Genomic DNA, 27,051 nt, shown 5'->3' on the forward strand with positions numbered 1-27,051 from the left:
GCCAAGATTGAAAACTGCAGCTTGAAGAACATTATGGGTAACTCACAACATTACTGAAGAGTCCTCCTACTACCCTCTGCTGTTCTCAGGCAAAACCCCTGCTGATTTTCTACCTTGGCCTGGGGAAAACACTGGGCCAGACGCTCAGCTGGTGCAAAGCAGTGAAGCTATACTGAAATCCAAGCCATGCGTGTTTTGTCTGAGTATAGGTTGCATAATTAAGTCCTTTAAATGGAAATTTGCATCAAGAAAAAGGACTGTCCTTAATGAAGGAGATACACTCATTAATTAGAAAGAAAACAGGACGCCCAGTTTTGACAGCTTGAAACTGGCTCCCTGCAGAGCAAGGGGCTTGTACTTTCTATCCACATTCATAGCTCATCAAAAATTGTAATTAAACAGTGTAATGATTAATAAACTTCCACTGCTCAGATTGGACAGATGTTGCTGTGAAACGTGCACGAGCATGCCTAGTATTTTCCCCCTGGACTATTTTGAGTTTGTATCCTACAAACTCTTACTGTTCAAAATGTGAAGACTCAAATTGTGTTCTTGCTGACACCTGCATATATCCAAAACCATTCCAGGGAAGAAGTGTATTTGTTTTCCTGAGGGGTAAATTTGACCCATCTGAGTAGCTTATGCAACTATAGCTAGTAAGTACACCTAGTAGTTTTGCTATTTTCTGCCCATTAGCTTTCTTAAGTCTTTGCATTCTCATGAAAACATAGCTACCTTCTCTGTGTGTGTCTGACTGCATAGCTCAGTCTTTGCACTGGGAACTGGTACAATTTCCATTGTCCTCACCCCCCTCTCAATGCATTCATTTTTCTTTGTACATGACTCTTCAATACTGTCTCTGCCCTGGGACTGAAATTAATTTGTAGTATTTATTTCACAAAAATCCCTGGAAGCTTGTCCATTTTTTCCAACTGTCTCAATTTAGATAATAAAAGATACTACTTTGGTTACATATTCCCAAAGCCATGCATATTTGGCCTGATGTGACTTGTGTATTTTCATATTGGGTATTTTCTTGCTAGTGAACAGGTCAGGCTGGACCATAATAGTTACATGCAATTCATACCATATGAATTCATAGCATTTGAGTAAAACTGTGTACAAGCTACAAGATTAAAGAATTGTTCAATCCCTAACAAATACCTGGAATTTGATTACCCCTCCTCCTCTTCCTCCTGCGTAGCCCTCACCCACACTGTTCCTTCACTCCTCTGTATACCAAACAAATAAACCTCTCCTTAGCATGACTCAACCTCATGATACAACCAAAAGCAAGAGAACAAGAAGAAATGCAAATGTTATGACAGCAGCAATAGCAAATTTTGCTTTTACAGAGCTGTGATGGCAGATCCTACTCTTGCTGGCTCTGGGAAAGAAGCAGGTATCAAACTAGCAGGGCACATGCTGCTCTTCGAGCCTTATGCAATGATCCATGTGACAGGACCAGAGACCACAGGAACCTGCCTAGCTCCGTCAGAGAAGCATGCCCTTGCACTGTCAAACCCATTTATGCTAGTCACAAGTCACAGCAAGCCTCAGTTTTTCTCAGCTACCTCCCTGTGCTCTGTGCTGCCCTTGGAAATGATCTTTGTTCTGTAGCAAATAATTTTTAGGGGCTTGAATTTAACAAGAAAGGAGAGGGTGGTCCTGCTCTTCTGTCCATATGCCCAGACACCTGTCCAGCTCATTTAAGGTTTACTGGAGCTTGACGACATGGTGATGTTTGCATTATTTGGGTCTCTAGAGAAGCAGCCTCTGTAACTTGCATTTGCGATGGGCACTTAGTTTCCATGCTCGACTTTTTATCCACATGACTTTAGCTTAGAGAAGAGGAGACTGAGGGGTGACCTCATTAATGTTTATAAAGATGTAAAGGGCAAGTGTCATGAGGATGGAGCCAGGCTCTTCTCAGTGACATCCCTTGACAGGACAAGGGGCAATGGGTGCAAGCTGGAACACAGGAGGTTCCACATAAATATGAGGAAAAACTTCTTTACGGTGAGGGTGACCGAACACTGGCACAGGCTGCCCAGAGAGGTTGTGGAGTCTCCTTCTCTGGAGACATTCAAAACCCGCCTGGACGCGTTCCTGTGTGATATGGTCTAGGCGATCCTGCCCCGGCAGGGGGATTGGACTAGATGATCTTTCGAGGTCCCTTCCAATCCCTAACATTCTGTGATTCTGTGATTCTGTGATTACTGCAAGCAGCTTCAGCTTGCTGACTGACTAGAAAACTTCACAAAACCAGCCATTTCTGATTTCTGGTTTCTCTAATTTGCCATTACTCTGAAAGCAGAGGCAGAGCTTACGCATTCAGTAGCCAAACAGTGGACAATAACTTCACTGAAGAAAGGAAACAGGGTATCTCAGTCATTCACTCATCCCACTCACCATTTCCCCTAATGCTAAATAATGAGATCATGGGAAACTATTTTTAAAATTTAGCTTCCCCAGTTTCGTCCTCTCTTCAGAATTAGAGCAGAGATTCCAACTACAGTTAGAAAGTTGTCTGTCCTCAGCACAGCTACCTGTTACTGTGGCTGCTCTCAAACCTCAGTGATCTCTGGGGTATGCAAACACAATGCTGTGAGATCTCTGCTTACCACTGCAAACAGGAACGACAAGAATCAGCGTCAGTGCCATAGGCCCAAGGGGGTTTCTGACAGGGCTAGCAACTGACCCTAGAAGATTTTGGTCCTAGGCTAGCTTTGAAACCATATATTTAGTGTTTCTTTTGGTTAAAGTAAGAAAAAAAGTAGTGTAGTTAGCCCTAACCCTAACGTGGTCACTCTAGAGTGACCAAACTGACTCAAGCACTAAGACCTATTTTTTCGTTGGTCCCATGCAGATGAAAAATTTCCTGTAACACAATTTGAACATTCAAGCCTATCATTCAGCAGAATGAGTAACCCTATTCAGCTGTTTACATGAGAAAATCAGATCAGAGTTGGCATCTGGTGAATTTTACTATGGGTAACTGTGACTGTGGAGACCAGTCACAGTTACTGAGCAGTAACAGCAGCAATTTGCCTAACGTGGTCAGTTTATTTTTTAAATTTCCAAGGCAGCAACCCTATACAGCACTGCTTATTTAAACCTGCCCGTCAGTACCTCACCTAAAGTGCAAACACGGAGGTGAAACTAGGTAGATTAAATACCTTTGGTGTGCTTGCACAGAAAGTTTCTGCCTCATCTTCACAGTCAAAGAGCTGCAAAGTCAAAGTGATTCCTGCAGCACCTTATGAGACCTTCTGTGCACCCATTGCACGTCTGAGCTTCCCAGACATGCCATGCTTCCCAAGTGCGAGCACAGGACAGTCACTGTGTTCCCAAGTGGCCCCTGGTCACTACAGCAGATGAAAAAAGGGCTTGCTGCTGTCAAAACTACTCACGTACCCAGCTTCTAGCCACTCTCCTTTCCCAGGGCAAGCAAGCTGTATCATGCTGGCCTGCCACAGCAATTCATCCAGCCCTACAGCGTGCTCCAGACAGCTCTCTCCCATGGACAAGTTGTTCAAGCATTGCCAGCCTATTCCCAGGTCCTTGCTAAAAATGGTAGTTGATAGCAAGCAACTGCCCTTGTCAGGCTGGTTCACCTCACCCACAGCTCCCCAGCTCCCAACGGGAAAGCAGGCAGGCTGGGAAACACCAGCCTGGCACAGCCACTGCTGCCGCTGCTAATCCCATAGCAGGAGAGAAGTCTGGCAGGGTTTGTTGAATCAGCCTGCGTGTCTTGCTTCCGTGGCGGGGCGTAGGCACAGCAGTCTTGCTTTGCTGATTGGGAGACACAACTCTCTGCTTACGGAGTAGGGGTAAGAACACTATTGGCTCTTTATGTTGGTACTTGTGGTGGGTATGTCAGCCTCTGCCTGGTGAACACTTTTCTAGCAGCGCTGCACAAGCAAGTTAGGCCACTGATATGGATGCAAATTTCTAGCTTACAGGAGGGGGAATCATTCCTGACATTTATCAAAGGAGATAATTTTAGGAAATGTCATTCTGATTTCAGTGGCATATTGGGTGACAAAATGAATATTTAAAGAATGTGATTCTTTTCCCTAGGAAAAAAATCAACCTTTTGCTAAGAAAGCTGGAGATGGCAAAAATCCATCCTTCCTGATGCAGAGGGAAGAAACAAGCATAATGGTAGTTTCAGAGGAGTCAGCCTGGGCAAGTGCTACAGCAAGTTAGAGACACTTTTGTGGGAGCAAGGAGAAACCAAAATGAAGAACACCAGGAACTGTATACAATTTTAGCAAGAATAGGGATTAATAGTTTTTATACATTTGTGAGGTTAACTACTTTCCTGGCTTATTAGCAGCACATTTCAGAGCTCAGACTGGGATAGCTACAGCCAAGCTGCAAACCCCATTTTGTGAGCAGCCCTTCCAAAAGCAAGGCTACCCAGCACGATGCAGGCTAGAAGGTAAGCCCTGGCTGCCGACAAACGCCATGAACCTACTTGCATTGAACCACCCATTTTTCTTCCCTCTATATTAACAATCCAAAAGGAAAAGCAGAAGCTTCTTCATACGCTGCTGAGCAAGTGAAGAAAAGATTTATTCCCTGACACAATAACAATGCACTAGAGGATCAAAATGCAACCTTGGCCTTTTTCCTGCTCTTAATCATGTGTCAAGGTTGCTACAAAACAACAGTTGCACCCAGCCGAAAAAGTCTGGCAAACAGATGCAGGGGCGAGGCCAGCATATCCCTGCCGCTCATGGCCCGTCAGGGGTGTTACGACCTGGTCGCAACCAGTTCATAAATCCCTTGGAGTAAATTAAGGTGAAACGACACCAAATAACTGGTATGAAATTAAGAACAATTTATTAATACAGGGAAAGTGGCATGGTTGTAAGTGTCTTGGGTTTCTAAAGGCATTGAGAAAAGAGAAAAAAGGGAAAAAGAAAAGAGAAAGAGGATAGAGACTATGAGAGAGAGAAAAAGAGAGATCACCACCTTTGGATCCAGCAATGTAAGTTGTCTGTAGAGTTGGTAAATTGCTTGCAGAGTTGCTCCTCCGGTAAATCGCTTGCAGGATTGGTCCTCAGGTGGCGGGAGGGAGCGTGCCAGCATCTCAAGTGAGAAGGTCTAAATACTTTAGGTCATTTGCATGTGAGATAGGAGAGGGTGGTAACATCCCTCTTGTCTCCCCCCCCTCTGCTCGCTTCCCATGCTAATTGGGATGCCTGCGCTTGTAGTCTTAGATTGTTCTCGAAATGAGTCGGTGGTCCCCCAAGGGGTGCCTGGTGGTCGTGATCCGCTAGTTGTGGTGTCCGCTGTATGACCCCACTTCTGCACAAGCGTGGCTGAGGCCTTGCAAAGTTGTTGCACATGTAGGCTGGCCCCAAGGGAAAGATACCATCCCTCCTCCTCCGCAGGACTTACCTCTTCCTCCAGCCAGAGTTGTAAATCACAACAATTAAGGCACAGCAGGGGTATTGTTCTATTCCCAAGACCCTTATCTCTTGCCAGACTTGCAGGCCTCTGTAGTACACATACCCTCCTCCAGCCAGAGTTGTCAAACAAGTTGTTTAAGGCATAAAAACTCTGTCCATCACAAGGGGAGGAGGCAGCTGGCCTCCTGACGGCCATCCCAAAGGCGGTGGGCCCGTGTCCTCACTGCCGCGGCACCGAAGTCTGACTTTGCCTCTGCATCTGTGCCTTAGTTGGGCAAGAGGTGCAAAGTACAGCTGTTCTAGTCAATGCTCCCAACTCGCACGTGAGCTTATCGGAAGCCCCTTGAGCAGTAACCCCGGGATGGGCTTGGCAGTAGGAGGCTGCTGCCAGGGGACCGTGCCAGCAGGTTCCCACGGTGCCACCCAGCCATGGCCCGCAGCGGACTGCAACCCAATACCATGATTCAAATAAGGAGCAGGAGGTTGGGCTCTAATTGTCAACCTGTGCTCTTTTCATAGAAATTATAGGCGTAAAAATCTGCCACATCAGAGCCAGTGTGAGAAGCCTGTACAAGGAAGTAAAAAGCCAGATAGAGGATTGGTTTTTTTTTCCTTCAAAAATCTGCAATGCACTGGGTGCCACCTCCCCTACTTCTGAGTGCAGCCACATCTGTACTCACATCCACAGGCAAAAAGTCTTCACGAGCAGATGGACAGATCATCCAAAGGGCTCACCACAGCTAGCGTGGCCAAGGGCTGCCAGCTCAGCACCCGGCATGTTTTGCTGCTTAGGCAATAACTAGTTCTAGCCCATACGAGAAAACCAAATGTAAGCACCATCAAAAATAATGGCATACCTTCATGCACCATTAGTATTACTTCCTGAAGTTAATCTGAAGTGCAACATAATATTCTAACTGTACATTTTCCATTTTATTGAAGGACTGCTTTATGACCCTGCTTCCCTCTTCCTTCTTTTTAGAGAATGCATGGAAAAAGCTTAATTTAGCACACAAATGCCAAGTGACAATGCTTTTATTAGTATATGGCCTGCAACAACGTATCAGTGCTTGTTAATTTTTTCAAGATCTGAAAACTCCATAAATTGGGTGGGTTTTTTTTTTTGCAATCTACTTTGATCAACTTGGTCATGAAATCTAAATTCTGCTTTTTAAGTAAACAGTTAAACTTTCTAAACATACAAGAAAGGGACTCAGTAGGGTTCCTAGAGGCTAGGTGCATAGGAGTTTGTAATAGAAATGGTTCTGCAAAGCACTGCGCTTGACCCCATGCAATTTGCTACATTTGTTGACATCCTAGACATAGTAATTCTATGTCTTTCCTCCTGTTTGGTGCTCTCCCACCTTGATGCTGCTCTTTCCTCTTACGGAGCAGATAGTGTTGTTCAGGTATGAGCTGTGCTCTTAATTCAGTCACGCCACAGCTAATTCAAAAAAAAACAAACATTTAGTTCTTGAAACGGTATTCTCAGATGATTCATTATCTCAGACTCTACTGCCCAATAAATTTAACACTGCTTGGATAAGGAGGGAAAAGAAGTATAAACTGGCCTACCACAACCTAAATCTGAGTTCCTGGAGTCCTTGAAGAACATAATGTTTGAGCCCAATTGTATTTAGTTCCTGAGGTGTTAAAACGATTTGTTCACAGCAATGTCAGTAACTGGTATGCATGTTACAATACCTGTATGAGCCGGTCTGGTTCACTCCCTTCTTCCACGGTAATTAATTTAGACCTTCCATTTCGTTCATTGTCCCGAATGCCAACAGCAACCTGAGTAGCCTTCAACCGCTCATATTTATTGCACGATGAGCCACACCACTGATAGATTTCCTAAAATAATTAAAAGCACACAAACATTAGCAATAAGATTCAACACTGAGCAAAATTATGAAAGTAATATTTTATTAATAATTATCTTACTGGATCTAAACTACCAGAATATCAGTGAAGCTACATCTTTTCTAAATACTTTCCAGAAGAAATTTTCTAAGTCACCTAGATATTCGTAATATGCAAGATATTTATGCAATGTAGTTTAGCATCCACATATTAAGTGACAGCTCAGTCTCAGAATAGGCAGAGTTTTGGTTTGACTGAGTTTTATCCCAAATACAGATATATCTTCTGCTATCTAAAGAACCTGAAACTCATAAATTTGCTACTGAAAATTGTTTTTATTTTATATCTGTCAGTTCCTCTTCGATGCTACTTCAGCAGTGCTGGTTCTCATCTGTGGCAAGAAACAAAGGAATTTCAAAATCTCAAGGAAAACCCAAAGGTGAAGTTAGATCTTTCAACCCAGTTTTTATTTTAGTGACTTTTTGCTGTATAATGATATTTGTCACGCACTCTGCTGTATCAAACCACAAAAACCAGCTCAAATGCAACCAGGTGACAGGTGTTTTCAAAAGAAAGTCTTCTTCACTGGAAGGTTTTTCCTCAGTGTACAGCTGATCCAAAGCTCATAAAAGTTTATTAACCTCAGATTAATGCAATCCCTTCCAACTGTAGTTATCACAAATGTCTTTATAAATTACTTCTAAAGATTTACAGATCAGGAATACGCAGTTTTTCTGGTCAGGTAACCACCAAGTGTCTCCCCAGCAGAAGACTGACATACACCTGGTCCCTCTTCCTGCCTCAGGAACAGACTAAAATAAAGACAAGAGACACATCTGTAAAAGATGCCTCCATTCAGGAGACACAGCAGCTAGGAGTATGCTGCTGCCACAGGGGCACTCCGTCCCATTGTGGTTGCCAGCTTTACAAGGAGCTCCCCTGACACCACAGCAGTGGCACTTCATGTTGAGCAAGCACTTGGGTAGCAGTAGCCCACTCCTCTAGGGGCCTTCAAGGCCTTCCTTTCATCTGTCTGAATCGGTAGTGAATGGGTATGCCCTGCACATGACAGGGAAAGCACAATTCAACTAGAATGGAGCATGTTCCCAAGGCACCTCTCAGGAAGGAGGGCCACCATGCCAGCCTAAGACAGGTCACCTAATCTAGTCACACCACAGACCAAGAACCCCCAGCTTTGGCAAATCCTGTTATTCATCCTGAATGCAAAGCATTTCAGAATAAAGAAATTAGATTTCAGTCTTGAGGAATCAATTACGAAGAGCAGGCAGAATATCAGCTGCAGAGCTGCTAGAGGCTGAGCTGGAAGGAGCTAGTCAAAGGAAATTAGCTTGGCTGGTTGCTTTTTTTCCTCCCTCCTTTCTTCTGGAAGAAAGTAATTTGATTTTTCTTCACATGATTCTACCAAATAGTCCAAACAGTACAGCAATAAAGGCACACAGTCATTTTCAACTTTAAAAAGGGTTGAACTGGTTTGTGTTAATCTACAATGCAGATAACAAGGATTTAATCAGAGCCCTCACTGAGTAAATTACTGGGGTCTTAGTTTTACGATGTATATACAACTGTATAAAACTTAGATTTTGGATGAAAACCTGTTTTGTTCAAAAAAAGCTTTTTAAGCTATTTCTGCTGACCACTATTGTTATTTAATAGTACCTGAAATGGTGGCTTGAGACAAATAAGAGAGTACTAGCAAATGCAAACTTTTCTTAGAAGACAGCTAATGTTGATGGTGTCTGCATGCAAAACAGCACTAGTAGCTTCTGATATTTACTTTTCACCAATTTGGACACAAAAAAAAAACCCCAAACTCAGTGATCTCACAGCCAAGTTCCCTTCCCTTCCCTTTGGAAGCATCCTTCAAAGACGAAGTTTTAAGCTTACGTCAGGATTACACAGATTCCCAGAACTGGATCCCTTTCAACTTGCAGATGTTATGCAATGAAAGCTGTGAGGTTTTCAGCTTGTCTTTACCAACACAACTGTAGGCTTAAGACAAGAAAAAAAAAAAGCTGCTTCCAAGTTCTAGTTTAAGTACTGTCAGCTTACTAAGAATCCAGAATCTGGAGACATACTTAGTTTCAGGTCTGAACCTTATCTTAAATCTGATTTTCAGCATTTCCACAGGAAAAAAAAATATCTGTGCATACTCAGGGAAACAGAATTTTCTTAAAAAATAATGAAAGACTGCCTTGAGTTTGTAGAAAATCAAACATTTCAATTTAAGCAGATTTTTTAATGTAGTTATTACAGCCATGCACTACTTCAGCCATCTTCTCCCAGATTTTTGGAGACTTCCCAAAACACAGACTCCTTTAGTTTCTGAGAATTTCAGCACTCAATCTTACTCATTCTCATCTTGGCCCACCTCCTACTGATTGAGTTTATTTGAAATTACGTGAGACAACAGGAGTCACTAGAGATATAGCAGCAATAAATAGGAATCCTTTATTTCTCACAGTGTATAGAAGTAATAAGGAAGAGGAAGAAGACATATATAGAGAATTAGCTGAAGAGGTTAGGCAGCTATTGGCTTATCTCAGTGCATATGCTGCAATTCCTGGAGATTACTTGTTCAGAAAGGTTAAAAGTTCAGTTTCAGTTGTACATGCCAGCCTTCTCTTGGTCTTTTGGTAATTGGCCATGCAACCTCAAACAAATATTCTCAGCTAAAAAATGAATAGTATTTACTGTACTGACCACAAAGGATATTGTGAGAATTAAATTGTCACTGCAAATTACAAAGACCTTTACTTCTCAGACAATAAATTCACATTTTCTTTTCGCAGCATCTCCTAAAGGTCCCACTGCACAGTGTGCCCTGGTTACCCCACATTCACAGCGTATTCTCCCACTTTGCCTTCAATTAGCAAGTGACTAAACAGAGCTCTCCTACAGTCCACTGGCTCTAGGCTTCAAATCAGCCTGCAGAAGGAGAAAGACCTTTAAAAACCTACAGCAATGGATTTCAGATTTTTTGATTTGCAGATTTCTTTATTTTCCTTATGGAGTCCACCTTCCTACAGAAACATTCCCACAAAATAATGTGGCCTAAATACTTTTGTCATAAACTAAAATAAATAAAAAATGTTGTTAGCTGTAACCTTGAGAAACCTTGTGTGGTAAGGTTTTCTCCTGCTGCATAAAAAAAACTTGAATCAACAAGCAGTGTCTGAAAACATCCTTGATCTGGACTTCACATGAACAAGCCATACTATTCCTATAAGCTCCATCTTCCCTGGTTATTTAAAAAAATAGTGATTTTAAAAGCTAGAGAAACAAGAATCTGATTCTTTTCAGCACTAGAGAATAAATACAGTGTTCTTTATTAAAACCCTGAAAGCTAAATTTCATTTACTGTGTAATTTAATAGTAGGAAGTGAGCAGCCACAAGTCATGAAAGTGTCCCAAAGTGTATAATATTTTACTGTATCTACTATGAGCACTAAACAAATCTCTTAAGCATTCAGTGCTACAAGCCTTCAGGAGCTTAGATTTAGTTAATTTTCTCTTCTGAAGTAAAATCATCTTCTCAATTATTTTTAAATGTATCTAATTTTGAGGCCTCATGGTAGAAGTTCAGCTGGATATTTACAAGTTTGTCTTCCTGATATAACTTAACCATTTCAATCTCTAGGCAGATTGGGTTTTGAACAATTTAAAGCCACAAAATGATATTTTTAAAAGTTAAAGCCACTTCTTGACAAGGCTAATATTTAGATCTGCATTTACCTGAAATACAGTCAGTTAGTTATCTAACCATGGTCAACAGACCACTGAGCTTTTGGCCTGTGTTTTATTATTCATGTATGTATTTTTAGACACATATATATATAAAGTGCTCAACTAGGGCCATAATATGGTATGTAGCTTTAGCTCACTCAGTGCTTTCACACTTCCTTAGCTGTACTAAACCTTCACTATTTTTAGGCTTGTTTTGCTAACCTTATTTTGAATTGGCGGGCTGACAAAAAAATGTTTCCATTAAAATGAAAATAGACTTCAAGTGTTCACTCCCTTCCAAAAAAAAAAAAAAGTAACTTCATTCACCAGTAATTCCTGTGCCAAGCCCAGTTTATTTTCAGAAGTTTGTGCTAGCAGTATTTATTTATTTTTTAATATCTTTAACAGAGTTTGAGAGATGCTATGGAAGTGAGCTATTCTGCTACCTGATAGTAATGGTTGTCGATATCAATATACTTGTCAGATCACAGTGGGACAATTAGCAGCTGAGGGTGAGAAAATGTTACCATGAATAATCACAATGATCACCCTAGGGTTCCTGAGGGAGGTCAGGAAGGCAAACCAGGTCTGTGCCATGCATGCTGTGGACATAGCAAGGTCTCTCCTCAGCTGCACATTTTGGGGGATGCAGTTTGGTCTTCTAATCATAGACTAGCAGGATTTGCTGCTTTTATTTCTGATTGCTTCTCGCCTGCAGAGTCACCTTGAGCAAGTCACATGAGATTTCTACAGCACATTAAAAATGACCCGACACTTAGTTTCTATGCAGAAGTGTGTGGCAGGATGATTATGTACGGCTTGTATTACTTTTACTCAGAGTACCTTTGCACTTTTCCCTGTATGGAGAGGGGCTGTGAAAGTACAACTCCTGCCTTCCTGCTCCAGTCCCAAATGACACATAGAGCAAAAGAAGGAAAAATACACAAAAAATTTTGGTTATTTCAGAAGTGAAATAAAAACAAATTTTCCTTTCTAACACACAGACACCTCTGTATTCAACCAGCAGCCTGCTCAGTTTGGAAGCAAATGAAGATATACTGTGCCCTGGTGTCTTTTCTACAAATCTTAGCCAGGACTATGAAAGCAAAACCAAGAAGCTTAAATCTGTGAAGAACTCGCAATTTTGTTCTAGTTACAAACATATCCTCAACATAAGTGTTTTAATCCTATATCTTTGTTGAAGTACCTATTAATTTTCAGGCCCATGCTGTAACTGCTGATTTGCGTTCTCTTACATGAAGAGACATCAAAAAGCTAAACAAATTAAATAGGCTTCAAAACCTCTATTTGAAGCAAATTCATTGCAAAACTTCAATTTTTGTACAAAATGACAGTGAAATGCTTAAGAGATTGAGTCCCACTGATCTTAAAATAAAAATTTAAGCTTCCACTAAGGAAAGGCTTTAAGCCAAGTATCACAAGCCAGTGTGCCTCTATTCCTTGTTGGCAGGCCCTGATGTACCCTAAGCGTGTCCAGCTTTGCCTGCATCTACACCAGAACATGCTCCCTGCATGTAATTGCACGTCAATTAAAAAAATTACCACTCTTAGTTAAGAGTCAGCTAAATCTATAGTGTGAATAGTGTCATGCCAACATGATGTAGCTTATGCTGACTTAACGTATGTCAGTCAGGATGCTGTCTTCTGTTCCTCTAAACCACAACATTAGGTATAGAGGCATGGCTATGAAGCAAAGGGGCTTAGCACAAAAAAAGACCTTCAGCTAAACCTGGTCATTCATGTGAAACACCATACCACACTCTCTTTACCCCCACAACTCATACAAAATGGCTAAAAGCAAGAAAAGAAGGTTTGTGAAGTTATCACTGCCTTAATTTCTCTCTTCTCCTAGGCTTAGCTGCTTCTGTTTATTAGACAGCATCAGATCAGAGCCTGAGCAAATAACCACATCACAGAAAGCCACTGTAGTGGTTTCACAGTGCGTAGGTATGAGAAAGGCTGACAAGGCTTGTAAAGAAAGGTGGGTCAGGAGGAAAGGTGCAGGAGCACCCAAAGAAGTCTGCACTCCTAATATTCACATGTGAGTGAACCTAAGATACCACTTCTTAAGGGAAGTAGAAAAAAAACTAGCAAAGCTAGAGGCAGATTGAAGATGCACAGATATTGGCAAAGCTTTTATACATATCTTACCATGCTTCTATGTTTGTATTGAAATAATTGGCATGCACTCAGCTGTGACTCTATTCATTCTTATCATGGTCATTAATAAACAGCTGTTCTGATAAGGCAAGAGTTCATTTTATCTGAAACTGTTCTTTGTTGAACACTAGTCTCTTTAATTAAAGTTAACAGATTTAAAGGAAAAATGCCAATATAAAATACAAATAGACTTGGAAAAAGTTTTTATATGAACTGCAAGCAACAGAAATGCTTCCAGTGCCTTCAATTCTCAGTACAAGTATTTGTAAAACAAATGCACATTACCTTGGTGTTTGTAATCCAAACACCAAGCTTTTGGAAACTAAATGGAGAGTCCTAAAGCAAGAGTGTGGAGCTTTTTTTTTTTTTAAGCAAAAAAAGAGTGCTAAATCAAGAAAAAGTCCAAATGGTGGGGAAAATAACTGAACAGTAAAACTGAATAAAAGTGACTAGGATACAGCACTTTTTGTCAGTTCACTGACATTCAGTTTTTTAGGAACTGACATATATATTGAGAAGAATGTTTGGATTGTACCAGGTTAATATAGGCTTCTGGAGACACTTTTCTCCTTAAATTATTCAATGTATTCTCCTGTCTCGACTCTTGAATTCTTGATACAGGCAGGGGAAAGAAAAAAAAAAAATCATTTCACATATTCATCAAATCTGCCTTTTACGTTTGTTGAAACTGTAATACAGTGAACCATTGAAAGTTGTGGAGTTTTGATAATCCAAAATAAACTCTGAATTCATTCAGCCAGAATGTTGCTGAGGCCACCACAAGCGTGGCCCTAGTATAATTACAACAGTGTCTTTGTAATCGGTCTTGGAGTCTCCCATTTGACTCAACTGTAACAAATTGTCAGAATAAAAATAAGCCAGATGTACCACAGTCATACACTCACTACATTCATTTTTCCTCACACACCTGTTTTGATAGTATGTTCTGGGAATAGATGTTGCTATACCACAGTGTACTAAAGGGTGAGTCCCAGAAGGATATTAATTCTAAATAACAGCAGCTCATGCAGCAAAACATCTGGATTTCCTACAGCATCAGGAAGAAAAGTAACCTAAATGAATCCTTGTGCATACAGGTATGTCATGTCCACCTGAAGCTTTAATGATGGTCTCTGTTTCAACCACTTTTCTGCATGCAAGTGGGGGCGAGGGGAAGCTTTCCAGTCCAGAGTGTGAAGGAAAGCTACATATCCTGAATATTCTAACTGAAGTGGGGAAAGAAAAAAAAAAAGGCTTAGAATTCCTTTTTCCCCATCTGATGATGTTGGGACTATAACAAATTCCAGAATGCTGGAGTTTACACTACTGGAGCTGTAAAAGTAATTGGTTCACAGATTTACAGAAAAATGAGATGCTTGCTTACTAAGATACACTGTGCATAGATATAGCCACATTTTTAAGCTGTTAATAAGTCCATAAAGTTAATAAAGAACTAAAGCTGTTTAGTTCTTCAAGCTCTGCTACTTGTTTGGCAACTCCCTGCTACAGCATGAGCAATAGTTTAACTCTCAGCTGGGGAAACAGGGGAAGAGGTTAGTTGTAGCAGAAACATGTGAATGAAAAACATGAAAAAACGACATGACTAGTCAGTTGTTAGTGCCAGGGAAAGCAACTAGAAAGAGAAACTTACAGTGATGAATTCCAACATGCAAGAATCTGCTCTTCCAGTCCTGTTTATACCCAAACAGTGACTTTAATAAAGTGATTAATATGCTGATTGTGAGCTCGTTTGTCTACAGGAAGAGAAGCAAAGCCACTAGAAGAGATGGTGCAGGCAAGAAAGCAGGGAGATTACAGAAATAAGCAAAACTACAACTGTGCTTAAGGCTGCAATGTGATGCTGAATCATACCCCACAGTCATAATCATAAAGCAAGTATCTGTCCTCTTGGTCTTTTACTGTTAAAAAGCCGAAGTTAATTTTCTTTTTGTAAACATAATTTAATCTATAGCAAGTTAACAGTTTCTATGAAAAGCAGCTGTCAAAAGAGCCAGCCTTTTTGCTTGATGTATTTTTTTCTAGTGTCTGTGCAAGACAGCAGTCTTTTCTTTTGACATACCCGTTATGTCAGGAGTTCAAGTAGGAGCATACTGACAGATACATGACCACAACAGCTTTATTCAGTCTCATACTTTGGAGTTCTAACATCAGAATGTTCACTTGTGATTTAGGAAGCCCTTGAGAAGTACATACACATTGCTGGATGGCACAACAAGTTGTTTTTAAGCACACTGCAGGCTCTTAAATTTCCAACCAGCAACCTCTTGGCTGTTTATAAATGTTTGTAAGCATCACTATAGGAATGGGAAGGATGGACAACTGAGTGCAGTTTATCTTCAGTCTTCACTTAACTTGAGCTATAGTTATCACCACACCATCTGCATTCTTCCTTTGGGAAGAAGGGTAACATTTCATTAGCAGAACTTTGATTGTACTGACAAAATTTTCCAGCCTCAAACAGGCCCAAGCTCAGAACTGCTTGGTACTTATCAATCACGTCATCCCCCTCCCCTTATTTTAAGAACCATCTCGTAATTTCTTCCAGGAGGCTGAGTGGTACGCAGCCCTGTCCCTGTCCTCTGCAGTCACTTGGTTCCCATCAAGAGGGAAGTCAGCCAGAGAGAATGAAGTCTTACATTTTACAAAGCTCTATCTGAACAAATGCATAGAGGATATTTTTGCTGGTCTCTAAGGATACAACTTTAGACAGCCTTCATACAGCAGAGCTTCCCAAACTGAGCTGAGAAGCTTTCAGTAAAATCAGTTGATCGCTTCACGTTGTTTTATTGTATTGCTACTCCCATTACTTCTGCTCCATGTTTTGATAACTACTCAAATTATCAACACCTCTCAACATTCACATTCGGTACATCACCAGTGTACACCAATGTACGAACTTCACAATACTGATGTTTCCTTCCCACTTTAAACCAATCACTAAGAAAATTGACAAAACAGATGAAAGTCTTTAGCACATCTTATCAGAAATACATATATATAAGCTATATTAACATACATATCTGGAAAATACTAAAATAGCCTGGGAAACAGTGTGTATGTTTTTCAATGAATGGCACAATGACTAATCTTTTTCCTTCCCTTCCATGATCATTTTCCATGCCCTCTCATGCTCCTTGCTGTTTTGAGAATTTGTCTTAGTGATGGAGGAAGAAAGAACAATGTGGCTGGAGGATGGGGTGATGCATCTGGAGGTAAAGGGGACAGCACAGAGCAAGGCCAGACAGTTTATGGCCACCAAGAACTGCCAAACACATCCTGGTGCCTCTCAGGTGGGATACCAGGATGAGCTCAGCACCATCCAGCCAGAAGGATGGGATGGGAAGTGTGGCAGAAGACTATGGCTTCTGGGAGGGTTTGAACACAGCTCTGCCAGGACAGGATGCGCTAAGCAGCACCTGATGAGGTAAGGTATGCTTTACTCCAGGCCTGTACGAAACTTCCTCAGCAACTGCCTTGCACTTGTCTTGCCTGCCCTGTCCCAAAGGCTCCCTTACAGGGAGATTCCCAGGTTCATCAAGGAGGTGTCCTGGAAATCCCTTGTAGGAAAAAAAAAAAAAAAAAAAAAAAGATGATAAATCAGGATCTGGCACCTCAGGCACCCTCCTGGATCACTCATTGCACTGGAACATCAGTCTGGTAGTTACAGCGCTCATGTCATGATCTTACAGAAGATTGTTAAAGGTCTTTGCACATAACTCACAGCTAATGACTCCCCTCATATCAAAGACAGGGTTTTCTCTGCCATCTGCAGCTATTTTCTGTTGCAGCCTAGCGAGTTCAAAGGAGGCAAGATAAGACCTGGGCAGTATATTTGAAGAGCTGTAAATGTGGTTTAGTAACATATCTAGGTATGAGGAAACCATCAGAACCTGAACTGTAAATACGTGAACCTAGCTGGAAATGCACACAAATGCTTTTTACTTAAGGCATTATCACCGTGAGGGAAACCTTAGAGACTTCAATGATTTTATTCCTGATAATTACTACCTTTCTCAATTTTCTCTTATCTTTTCAAACCACAGGTCTAAAATACTGCTGTAATTGAGCTCAGTGGGAAAACTGAAATGATTTTTCATTGTGTTAGATAAGTGGCTTGATAAAATGTAACAGGGAATGGACTGCACAAGCAGTTTTGCAGTAACATGGAGACCATCTTTCTTGTTAGCTAAGAGACTTGGGAAAGTAAGTCTTGGAAATTCATCTTATTTGACATGCTACAATAATTTGATATTAAAAGCACTGACCATAAGCTCATTATTTCATGCAATTACTGCCCATTATTCTCAGACAATGACTCAGTAGTGCCCTGAGATAAAACCCAAGACGCAAGAGCAACTCTATTTAAGATTCATTTTATTTCAATTAAGTACAGGAATCTACTTGAGCCAAAATCATTTTCTCTTGTTTTTAAAAAGACCCCTAAATTCAATTAAGAGCTCCTGTAAAGACTCACCCCTTTACATGGACATCTAGTCATGGAAAATTGCAATCTGAAATGCAGTTATTTCAGCTTGAAATATAGTTCTTATAAAACTTGCTCAAGATTTCCACTGTGACAGTGTATTTTCTACCGCACCTAATTCTCTACAGGCTCTTCACTAGACTTGCATATCTTCATCTTGAAGTACGTCACACATTGCCTTTTCATCTCCCACAAGAAAGGTCTGGTTTACACAATAATCTATGATGAAATTACTACAAATGTGTGGATGCTGAAACACTTTTTTCCTTAACTTGTTAATACACCCAAGAAAACCCATCCCTCGTATACCACTGACATCACAAGACCAAGAACTGTTATTAGTCATGTGATTTGACTGACGTTTCCCATAGCGTGGTAAAGAAAAGATCTAGATGCTGTTCTTATCTAATCTTTGTTCCTACAAAGGCACAGGGCTGCGTTGCTGCTTGACCTCTGTCTTGTCAAACAGGAAATCAGAAACCAGAGTGATGCTATACTAAAAAAGTAAAAGGCTCACAATGTACGTTCAGTATTAGAAATCAGGACTCTAAAGCCATATTACATTTAAATCACGTAGTGACAGCGCTTTCCTCTCCACAAATCTCATAAAACGGCATGGACCCCAAGCTATACACGTAACACCACTATATACCCATAGTGCATTTCATCAGTGTCATTGCCATGTCTGCAGTGTGACCTGAATAATTACTTTAGGTGAACTAGGTAACTGTGACATAATAAGGGTCAGGACAAGTCAAATTCATGGGGTACACCCAGTTCCACAAGGTGTCCATAGGAGGTTAACTCCAAACCAGAAGACTCAAGCCCTATGACAGACTGACCGCAAAAGTAGCACTTTCTATCAATACACAGTTCCAACTTTCCTATCTCCCATGGGTTAGCTCTGAAAGGTAATAGATGATTTGAGTCTTCTATGCATCCTAAACACAAAGTGACGTTGAGAGATAGCTGTTTAGATACTGATCACTTGGCTGTTTCAGATGATTAGACCACAGTGCCATAAAAGGAATGGGATAATATTAGGAAAACACTGGTTGTTGTTCTATCTGAAGGCTGCTAAGCATGATAAAATTCTAATAGACAGAATCAATATAGCTACTTGATACCAATATCTTCAATTATCACACCAGGGGATGCTTTTCAGAAGAAATGGCCAAACCCCTAACATGAGTTCAGAACAGCTCCTCTTTTAAAGAGGTCAGGGAACCCTTCTCCGAAATCTTGCTGAAGTAGCTGACCGCTTCCTTGTGAAGCACTACAGTTAAGACCAACTGCAGTTGCTGCCTTGAAGATAAACTATTTTCTTTCATATGCTTTTAAATTTTATACATGTCAGCATATCAGGCATGGGAATAACTTCAAACTGATAACTAGTATCAAACTAGAGTGGACTATATCCCAGCTGCTACTTTTAGAATTCATTTTTAGACTTTTTGATACTAAGGTGACAGTACTATATTTTAAGTTATCTGAAGCAAGCAAAATTATCTTATCTGTCCATATGCTTCTGCACTAAGTCTCTTTACTTGCTTTCAGCAGAAAGTCTTGAAGTATGGGATTGCTTCTCAAGTGATCTCTTGAAATACTCAAGTAGTTTTATAACACATTATATGACAAGTTTATTATGACAACTTCTTTTGCAGCTATTTCTTTAGGGTCAATTGTCACTATCAATGTTTTATGAATATGAAGAAATGATCTTAAGAGAAAGGTCCAATCTGTGTTCTGCTCTGAACCCTAGCACTGATCCCATTCAGCTGGTAGACAGTGTCAAAGTCAGAGAGGACTTACTGTGAACAGCTTCAGGTTCAAACATCAGTAGTAAAAAATCCCAGTTCCTTGAGTGAGAAAGAGAACTGTTTCCTGAAGGATAATATGTGCATACTTCAGAAAACATTTAGGGCAGTTTTGGACCTTCAAAGTGTTGTGACACTAAAACTGATTTTCTAAAGCAGATTCTTTCTGTCAGTTTGGATGAGTGACAAAATAAGTTGCGTATTTTAGGGGATGATTCAGACTTTAGAATGATGCTGCATCTCTTACTTTTAACTCCGTTTTGCTCTAGGAAAGACTTACAGTTCCGAGGTCAATAATGAAACAATCTCCTCTGTTGAAGCTGGTCCAAGCCAGGGGAACTTCTGTGGCTCTTACAACTCTCCGGCCCTTGATATGCAGAAGCCTCTGAGCACTCAGATCATTAGTAACAATGTGGTTAAATCCAGAGGCAACACCACCTGCCTGAATAGAACAAAACAACAAAGCACCAAGCTTTAATTCAGTTTGATTTCTGCAAATTTACCTTTTTGCTACAGCTGAAGAGCTAGCAGGCAAAAAAAATAGTTTATGTAGTAAGAGGTGAGCCAAAATAATATACTGTTTAACAGTGCTGACCACAAGACCAGAGAAACTTGGGGAACATAGCTGCTGATGAACTCTCAGGTGTGAGCCTTTATCTGAGGGAGCAGATGTCACCCTGCTTCAAAGAGTTTTCAGATGAATGGGGAAAGGGAAAGCACAGGATTTACCACACTTTTCCGCATCATCCAGAGGTTAAGGTAACGCTGAACCACACTGTTAGGACAAAAGTCAGTAGGTTATCAAATAAGGACTGAGGGAAAGCAGAGCAATATGCAACTCCTGTACAAGTTTTCACAACTTCCTTAAATTCTGAAGTCTGGGTGTTTTTAGTGCCTGGTTATGTGTAGAGAGAGGAGTCATTCCACAGCAGCTCTGTAATTTTCTGAAAGGAATATTTGCAGCTTAGGAGGCAACCTAGCAAAGAGCACCAAACTGGAGGAAGAGAGACCAAACTATTGATTTACAATCTATAAAGTGTAAGTTTAAGCCTAACTTATTCCTGTAAACTGGCTTGGCTGTCTGCCTCTATGAGGCAGCATTCCCCACTCCTCCAGGAGACCCAGATCTTGGGTTGGAATAGAAAGTGTCTCTTGAAATTACAAAGAAAAAAAAGTAAGAGTGGGCAGGTCACTGTCAAGCTCTCTTAGGCAAGCAGAGTTAAAAGGTTCAAATTGCTCATGTAGACCATGACAAGTTACAAACCTCCATAATGGGAAAAAGGCTGACAGAGCAATGGCTCCCAGAGCTCCTACTACAAGGAGCTTCTCAGGAGATACATTACTTTACTCTTAAAAAACACAGATGTCAAAATTTCCTTCCAAAGATTCTGTTTCTTGTAGTGACGTAACAGGGTGGCTGACACTACAGCTTTTTAAAACAAAATTTTCATTAAAAGTATTTGGGAGTTTTTTAACCTACCTTAAAGAAAATAACTGCAATAGGACTGCAAAAGCACCATTTTTAGACCAAAGTGAGGTTTTGGTCTTTTCCACTCTGCTCAAGTTTTTAACCACTTCAGCACATTGGGTTCTGCATTTGAATAAAATGATTCAGTCCACAAAGTAGAAATGGTTTATGTGAAACTTACTGCCTCCCAAACAGAGTCCCTACTGTGAGCGCCCTTAGACACACAAGTATGAAATCTCAGGATAGCTTGATTTGTAGGGGAAAAAAAAAATTAAATTACTGGGACAGGTTTTCAGTTATCAGAAGAGACACTGGTAAACAAGCTGCTGCTTTCTGTACAAGTACTGGGACTCCTGTAGTTTAGGATAGGTAGTTCAGATCTAAACCCACTGAATATTAAGAAAGAATTTTTAAACTTTCAGTAACAGATACAAAGCAAAAGATTTTACTTGGGGGACAATGTTACATATAGGTTTAAAATATATTTTGACAGCTGGCTCTTTACCTTGTATTTAATTCCTCCTTTGAAGTAGCCCACAAACTCAGTAGACTCATATCCTTGAATTTCTCTACTCTGCACAGGCTTTCCTCCTAAATAGTCATCCATTTGAACAGCGAAGATAGCTGCAGCTGTGCTTTCATCCTGGGTACATTCTTTCCCTGAAATAAGATGACATGTTATGTCTATAGAGCACTAATATTGAAATATGTTGGAGAAATTGTTTCTGTGACAATCAGGCACTGCCTGCAGCAGGTTGTGCAGCCCACATATATGTTGCAACAAAGCACAACATCATAACCTTGTTCACCAACAAATGCATGACCATCCAGACCATTTCTTAACTACCTGTGGAACTGCATTCATAAGAAAAAAAGTGAAAAATAGCCAAGTTCGTCTTCTCTCAGCCTCTTTGAACAATAGAACATTTTAATTGAGTTTAGCATGACAAGTGTCTACAGTAATGATTTTTGGACTTTGAGTTGAAGCGCAAAGACCAAGTAAGGTCTTATCAAAGGACTGATTAGATGGTAAACCATATATTTATGCTAAGAGCAACTCGCCAAGCCATAAAGTGAAAATAACTCAGGAGTATTGACACTATAATGCAAGCAAAGGGTATTTTGCTTAAAGATCTTTTAATAGATTGCCTGGTACAGCTGGGAGAAAGAAATGCAGCTTTGGGGCTCAGATATTTGCTTCATGAGGTCACACTGTTTTGTACCTTTCAGAGATTAGCCTCTTCTCAGGACTGTGGCAAAATGGCCTCCGTAACTGCAGCGTGATTAGGCCATCAACACAATAAAGTAGGCTGCATATCAAAAGAAAACTTTTAGCATGGGCCCATTCGTTTTTGATGAACATTTTCAGCAGTTTTGATTGCTTCAAGATGAGAGCAAGTAGGATTGAGTGTCAAAAAATTGGCTTCTCAAGAACTTTTGAAGAGTAAGGAAAAGCGAGGTTTTCCTTTTAGTATGTATTTTTTTCTTTATAAATAACAGGGAGATGCTGGTATACAAGCAACTGTTCTCAAGAGCAGCTTCTCACTTACATTAACCATTTCCTTGCTTCTAGGTGACTGAGTGGAAAAATACCACAGAGGTCCAGACAGTCCACACAGAAATACCTCTCACAGACTGTGGGAAAAGGGGAAGTGCATAGTGAGGTCTTGGTGTCACCTCAGGGTATAGTGAGTCACTGGTGTCACAGGAAGCCTGATGGTAAGGTATTAGGAAAGAAAAAAGCATAGGAGAAGGGGGATGACAGTTATCACAGACCTAGCTCCTCTCTCAGGGACAATGAGTGCCCTATTCATGGCCCAGCAGTGCAAACGCCACAAGACAACTCCCCTCTGCTCACCAACAACTGTGCTTCTCCCAGGAGCAGTGTCACCACTGCTACCACCACAGCTTTTGTGGGGACATAGGTGCAATGGAAGCCTCCAGAAAGCAGCAAGGATGAAATAGGGAAGGGATCCAAAGAATAATGGAGGTATAGGGAATAGAAGAGCATGAGGCCTGCCAAAAAAAAGGTAAAAAAATTATTGAAAGCAGGATGTAACACAAGAACCTCTGGAAAAAAAAAAAAAAAAAATCCCCATCACTCAGTGACAAAAGACCTTGTTATGTGGCAATATGCTTTCTCAGACCTGAGTACCACCTTAAATTTGGTGGTAAAGTTTTGGGTTTGTTTGGTGGTTTGGGGGGTTTTTGTTTGGTTGGTTTTTTGTTGGTTTTTTTTGGTGTGGTTTTTTTTTTTTTTTTTTTAAATAGAGTTATTCATGTCCATTAGGACTAGGATCCTTCAGATTTATTGCTTGCAATTACACAACAGGGTTCAGAGTCAAAGAAAACTGGTTTTGGAACACTGTTAGAGATAAGAACCACTACCAGGCTTGGTCTCACAGCTGCTATGCAATAAAATACCTAGTGAAACCCTGTTTAAAAAAAAAAACAAGTGAGCACCAATCCAAGTGTAGGTGATTCAAGCTTGTAAGAAAAATAAATTTATGCTGTAGTCTGAGGCACAAACAGCTATAAGTAAGCCAGAGTGTACAGGAAAGAACAAAATTTCTGCCACACTAGATCCTAGTTCACATGGATAAGTCTTATCACTTAATCTCTGGGGAAAAGGTTAAAAAATAGTTAAAAAAACCACCATGCATGATTTTATTAAACATACTGTGGGAGTAAGACTGGCTATACCCCATTTAAGTAGCCTCATACTGGCATAGTACATGCTGTTTTCACTAGTAATAGTTTCAAGTTGAGACAGCTCCCTTCGGATTAGTAGTTTAGCTACTAAGACATCCCTCAAGTGCCAGTGCAGACAACCCAACCAGGGTCTCTGAGCAAAGTTAAAAAAGGATACAGCTCCCACATCACAGATCCACAGTGATTGCCTGGCCATGCCAACATCATTGCAGCACCAGAGTTAGCTTGTTCAGAAATTATCTGACCTGGACAGCACTTCACCGTAAGCGAGATATTTCGTAAAACAGTGGCTGTCACACAGGAAGCTTCATGCCAATAGAAAAACTGTTTGGTCACTTTAACCCTTGAATGCCAGTCACAGCATGAGACTGTCAACACATCAAGGTCACAGACCATCCTCCCATGGTCTAGACCTCCTTCTAACACTTTGTGTATGCCCAAGCAAGGTATTAGGAGGAAGTTTGCCACTACATAATATGAAAATTCAATGCTCTGCTTTTATTCTGAATTCGGGGTCTTTTTTGAAGTCAGAATCCGTTCAGACTCAAACCCTGTGTATGAGTCCCACACAATAACACATGCCACAGATGACAGACAGGAGTAGGACTGTGTCACCAAATGGCAAGGCCCTTGCAAGTATCTAAGCCCAAAGTCTGCAGTGTTTCCACCAATCTAATTTCACAAGAGTTCTCTCCATCCCAAAGTCTGACTGTTAGTGACTGCTGCAGCTGTTCAGAGAGAGCTTATGGGAAGTCTTTAGAGAGACCCTACTGAGGTTTTCCTGGCCCACAGGCTACACAGCCTTTGCTCATGAGGGAAAAGCTTGGTGTATGTAACAGTGGTGACAATCAAGTCAGCAGAAGTTCCAAAATGATTCAAACTCTTGCCCTGGGTGTGACTGCCCTTCCCCATACACCTTGTATGAACTTCTGGTCTCCTGTTGCTATTAAGCTTGCATTAGTGTTTGGGCATCTCCATCCCACTACTGGAGTATCTTGCAAGGAGGAAGGGATTTCCCAGCAGTTAGCCATGCTGCTGCCAACCTGCCAGCTGCATAAGAACAATGTGTGCTCAGATTACCTGAGGCTATTTACAAGATCTGGATATCACCACATCAGCACGAGATGTGCATCAGTGTGTACAACTAAAGCTCTTCAGACAACAGCAAAGAGGTTTTAACTAGTGCAAATGTCATTCACTGTTTTGACTTCACTTCTAGTTGCAAAGAGTCCTTGCATCTTTCCCAGGGAAGTGTCTACTATAACTTAACTACTCCATAAATAGTTCTAGCTTCATTAACAAAGGTCTAAATGCCAAACCCTGCTATTAACTAGCAGTGCTGTTGACATAAGAACATTTGACAGAAACTCATTTACGCTGCCATCTACAATTATACTCTTGTCAGAGACAGACACTACCCCACATGCCAGCTGGATAACTCATAGCACATGCAAAACTAAACAAGCTTCAAACATTTACGCAGAAACAATCCCAGCTTTATCTGCTATTCTCTTCCAATGCATTCAAAAGGACAATGAGAACCACGGCAATTCACATTAATGTTAATGCACATTGACCTGTCTTTATGTGCATTCACAGAGATGATTGCCTACAAACACAAATCTGATGGTGAAACGAGAACAAAGGAATAGATTTGAGGCAGCTACACAGCAACCACTGTGGTCGGATGACTTGGTGACCAAACAAGGAAGTCTCAAGAAACTTCCAAAAGATGAGGAGGTCACTTAAAATGCATCCTTATGTCAAACTTCTATTTTACTGTAAACACTGTGCTAATCAAGGTTGAAGGCAAAAGACATCAGCCCAATTCCAGTGTTCCCAGTTGCTTCAGGAGGGGCTTCACTAGGCTGTCAGACTGGTATTAAAGAGAAGAGGTTTTACAGAAAACCTGGTGACTTTGCCTCCAATCTCTGTATCATCAGAAAGCAAGATTAGTCTAGCTGAAAAAGGCAACATCTGGACACAAAGTTGTGCAACAATGCCAGAGGGAGACAGCTGAGATGAAGTTTTGGTCCTAGTGGGAACAAAGGCAAGAAAACTCTTCCTCTGAATGAAGGCAGGATTTTGCTTGAGTCTGGGTTGACTGCTGCCAAGACTTGACTTTAACCCTTCACCACTTTTCCAAACTAACATCATAAAGCGAGCAAACATTCACCTTTCTGTCATACCGCACTTTCTTATCCCCGAAGCCCCTTAGCATGACCACACCAGAAGCGGTGATACTCGGCATCGCCCAGATCCTTGGCTGTAGCCCTGTTTCTGTTATTTCAGTGCCTCAACTTGGACGCTGCACACACGCGGCACTTCTCAGAAGGGAGGGGGAAAAATTCAGCTCCCGAGCCCCCGAAGCCCAGCGAAGCCGCAGGAAACTTCAGCGACAAGGACACGCACCGCGGGCCTGCGCAACCCCCCGGCCCCGCGCCGCCCCGCTGCCTACCGAGCCAGTAGTGGAGGCGGTACGCGGCGGGGCCGGCGGCGGGTCGGACGGTGCGCAGCACCAGGTACGCGTCCCCCACGAAGAAGTCGCCGTGGCGGCTGGCGGGCACCGGCACCAGCTCCAGCCGCTCGACGCGCCACACCTGCAGCCCGCTCTGCTGCCCGGCCTCGGCGAAGGCCGACAGGGGCCGCTCGAGAGCCATGGCAGGTAAGCGGCACAGCCGCCTGGCCCGCACCGCCTTTATAGCGCTCGGCCCGGCCCCCGGGCGGAGCGGGGCCGGCCCCGCCCAGGTGGGAGCGCGGCCGCCGCACCGCCGCCGAGCCCGGGGCGGGGAGCGGCCGGTCCCCGCGGCGCAGCGGGATGCGCCTTCCCCGCCCGGCTGCGCTGGCGGCCCGGTGCGGGCTGCCTGAGCTGTTGGCTGGTTGGTTGGTAGTGTTTAACACGCCTACAGAACTGACCCGGCACACCTTTTCTGTCTGTGCCCCACAGCCGTTGCTGGGGTGTTATAAATAATCAGCATCCCTTGCTGCAAACGGGGAATTTTTCTCTATTCTAAAATGAAAACAAAACAAAAAAAAAAGGAAAGCAAAGCACAACCGGCCTAACCCAGTAGCTCCGGCTGTTACTGTGCTGTGCATTTTGCTCATGTAATTATCACACCTGCCTTGTTTTTGTAAGCTGCTCATACCGGAATGCAAAGAGTTTCTATAGCTTATGCTTTCTGCTGGGCTCTTCTTTTACCCCAGATTGGAATGGCAGAGCACAGCTCTCATTCTCCATCCAGTAATTTCACTTTGTTTGTCCAATATTGCCAGGAATCTTGTTTTAGGGGGAAAAATCTGGGGTTTTTCTGAAGATTCCAGATGAAGCCTAGAATTTGT

The 27,051-nt window shown here is 41.7% G+C and overlaps 1 protein-coding gene across 1 annotated transcript in view; it reads right to left on the reverse strand.

The window, feature by feature from the left end:
• SCIN (scinderin) overlaps window positions 1-26,372 on the reverse strand; it is a 51,254-nt gene extending 24,882 nt beyond the window's left edge. Inside the window, exons 1-4 of the mRNA XM_068404674.1 lie at window positions 26,171-26,372; window positions 21,506-21,660; window positions 19,813-19,974; window positions 7,128-7,277 (exon numbers count right to left, since the gene is read on the reverse strand). Of these exons, the coding sequence (XP_068260775.1) occupies window positions 7,128-7,277; window positions 19,813-19,974; window positions 21,506-21,660; window positions 26,171-26,372 (669 nt within the window). The remainder of the gene's footprint in view (window positions 1-7,127; window positions 7,278-19,812; window positions 19,975-21,505; window positions 21,661-26,170) is intronic.
• Between the last annotated feature and the right edge of the window lie 679 nt (window positions 26,373-27,051).

The sequence above is a fragment of the Nyctibius grandis genome, chromosome 7, assembly GCF_013368605.1.
Source record: "Nyctibius grandis isolate bNycGra1 chromosome 7, bNycGra1.pri, whole genome shotgun sequence".
Classification (NCBI taxonomy): Eukaryota; Metazoa; Chordata; class Aves; order Nyctibiiformes; family Nyctibiidae; genus Nyctibius; species Nyctibius grandis.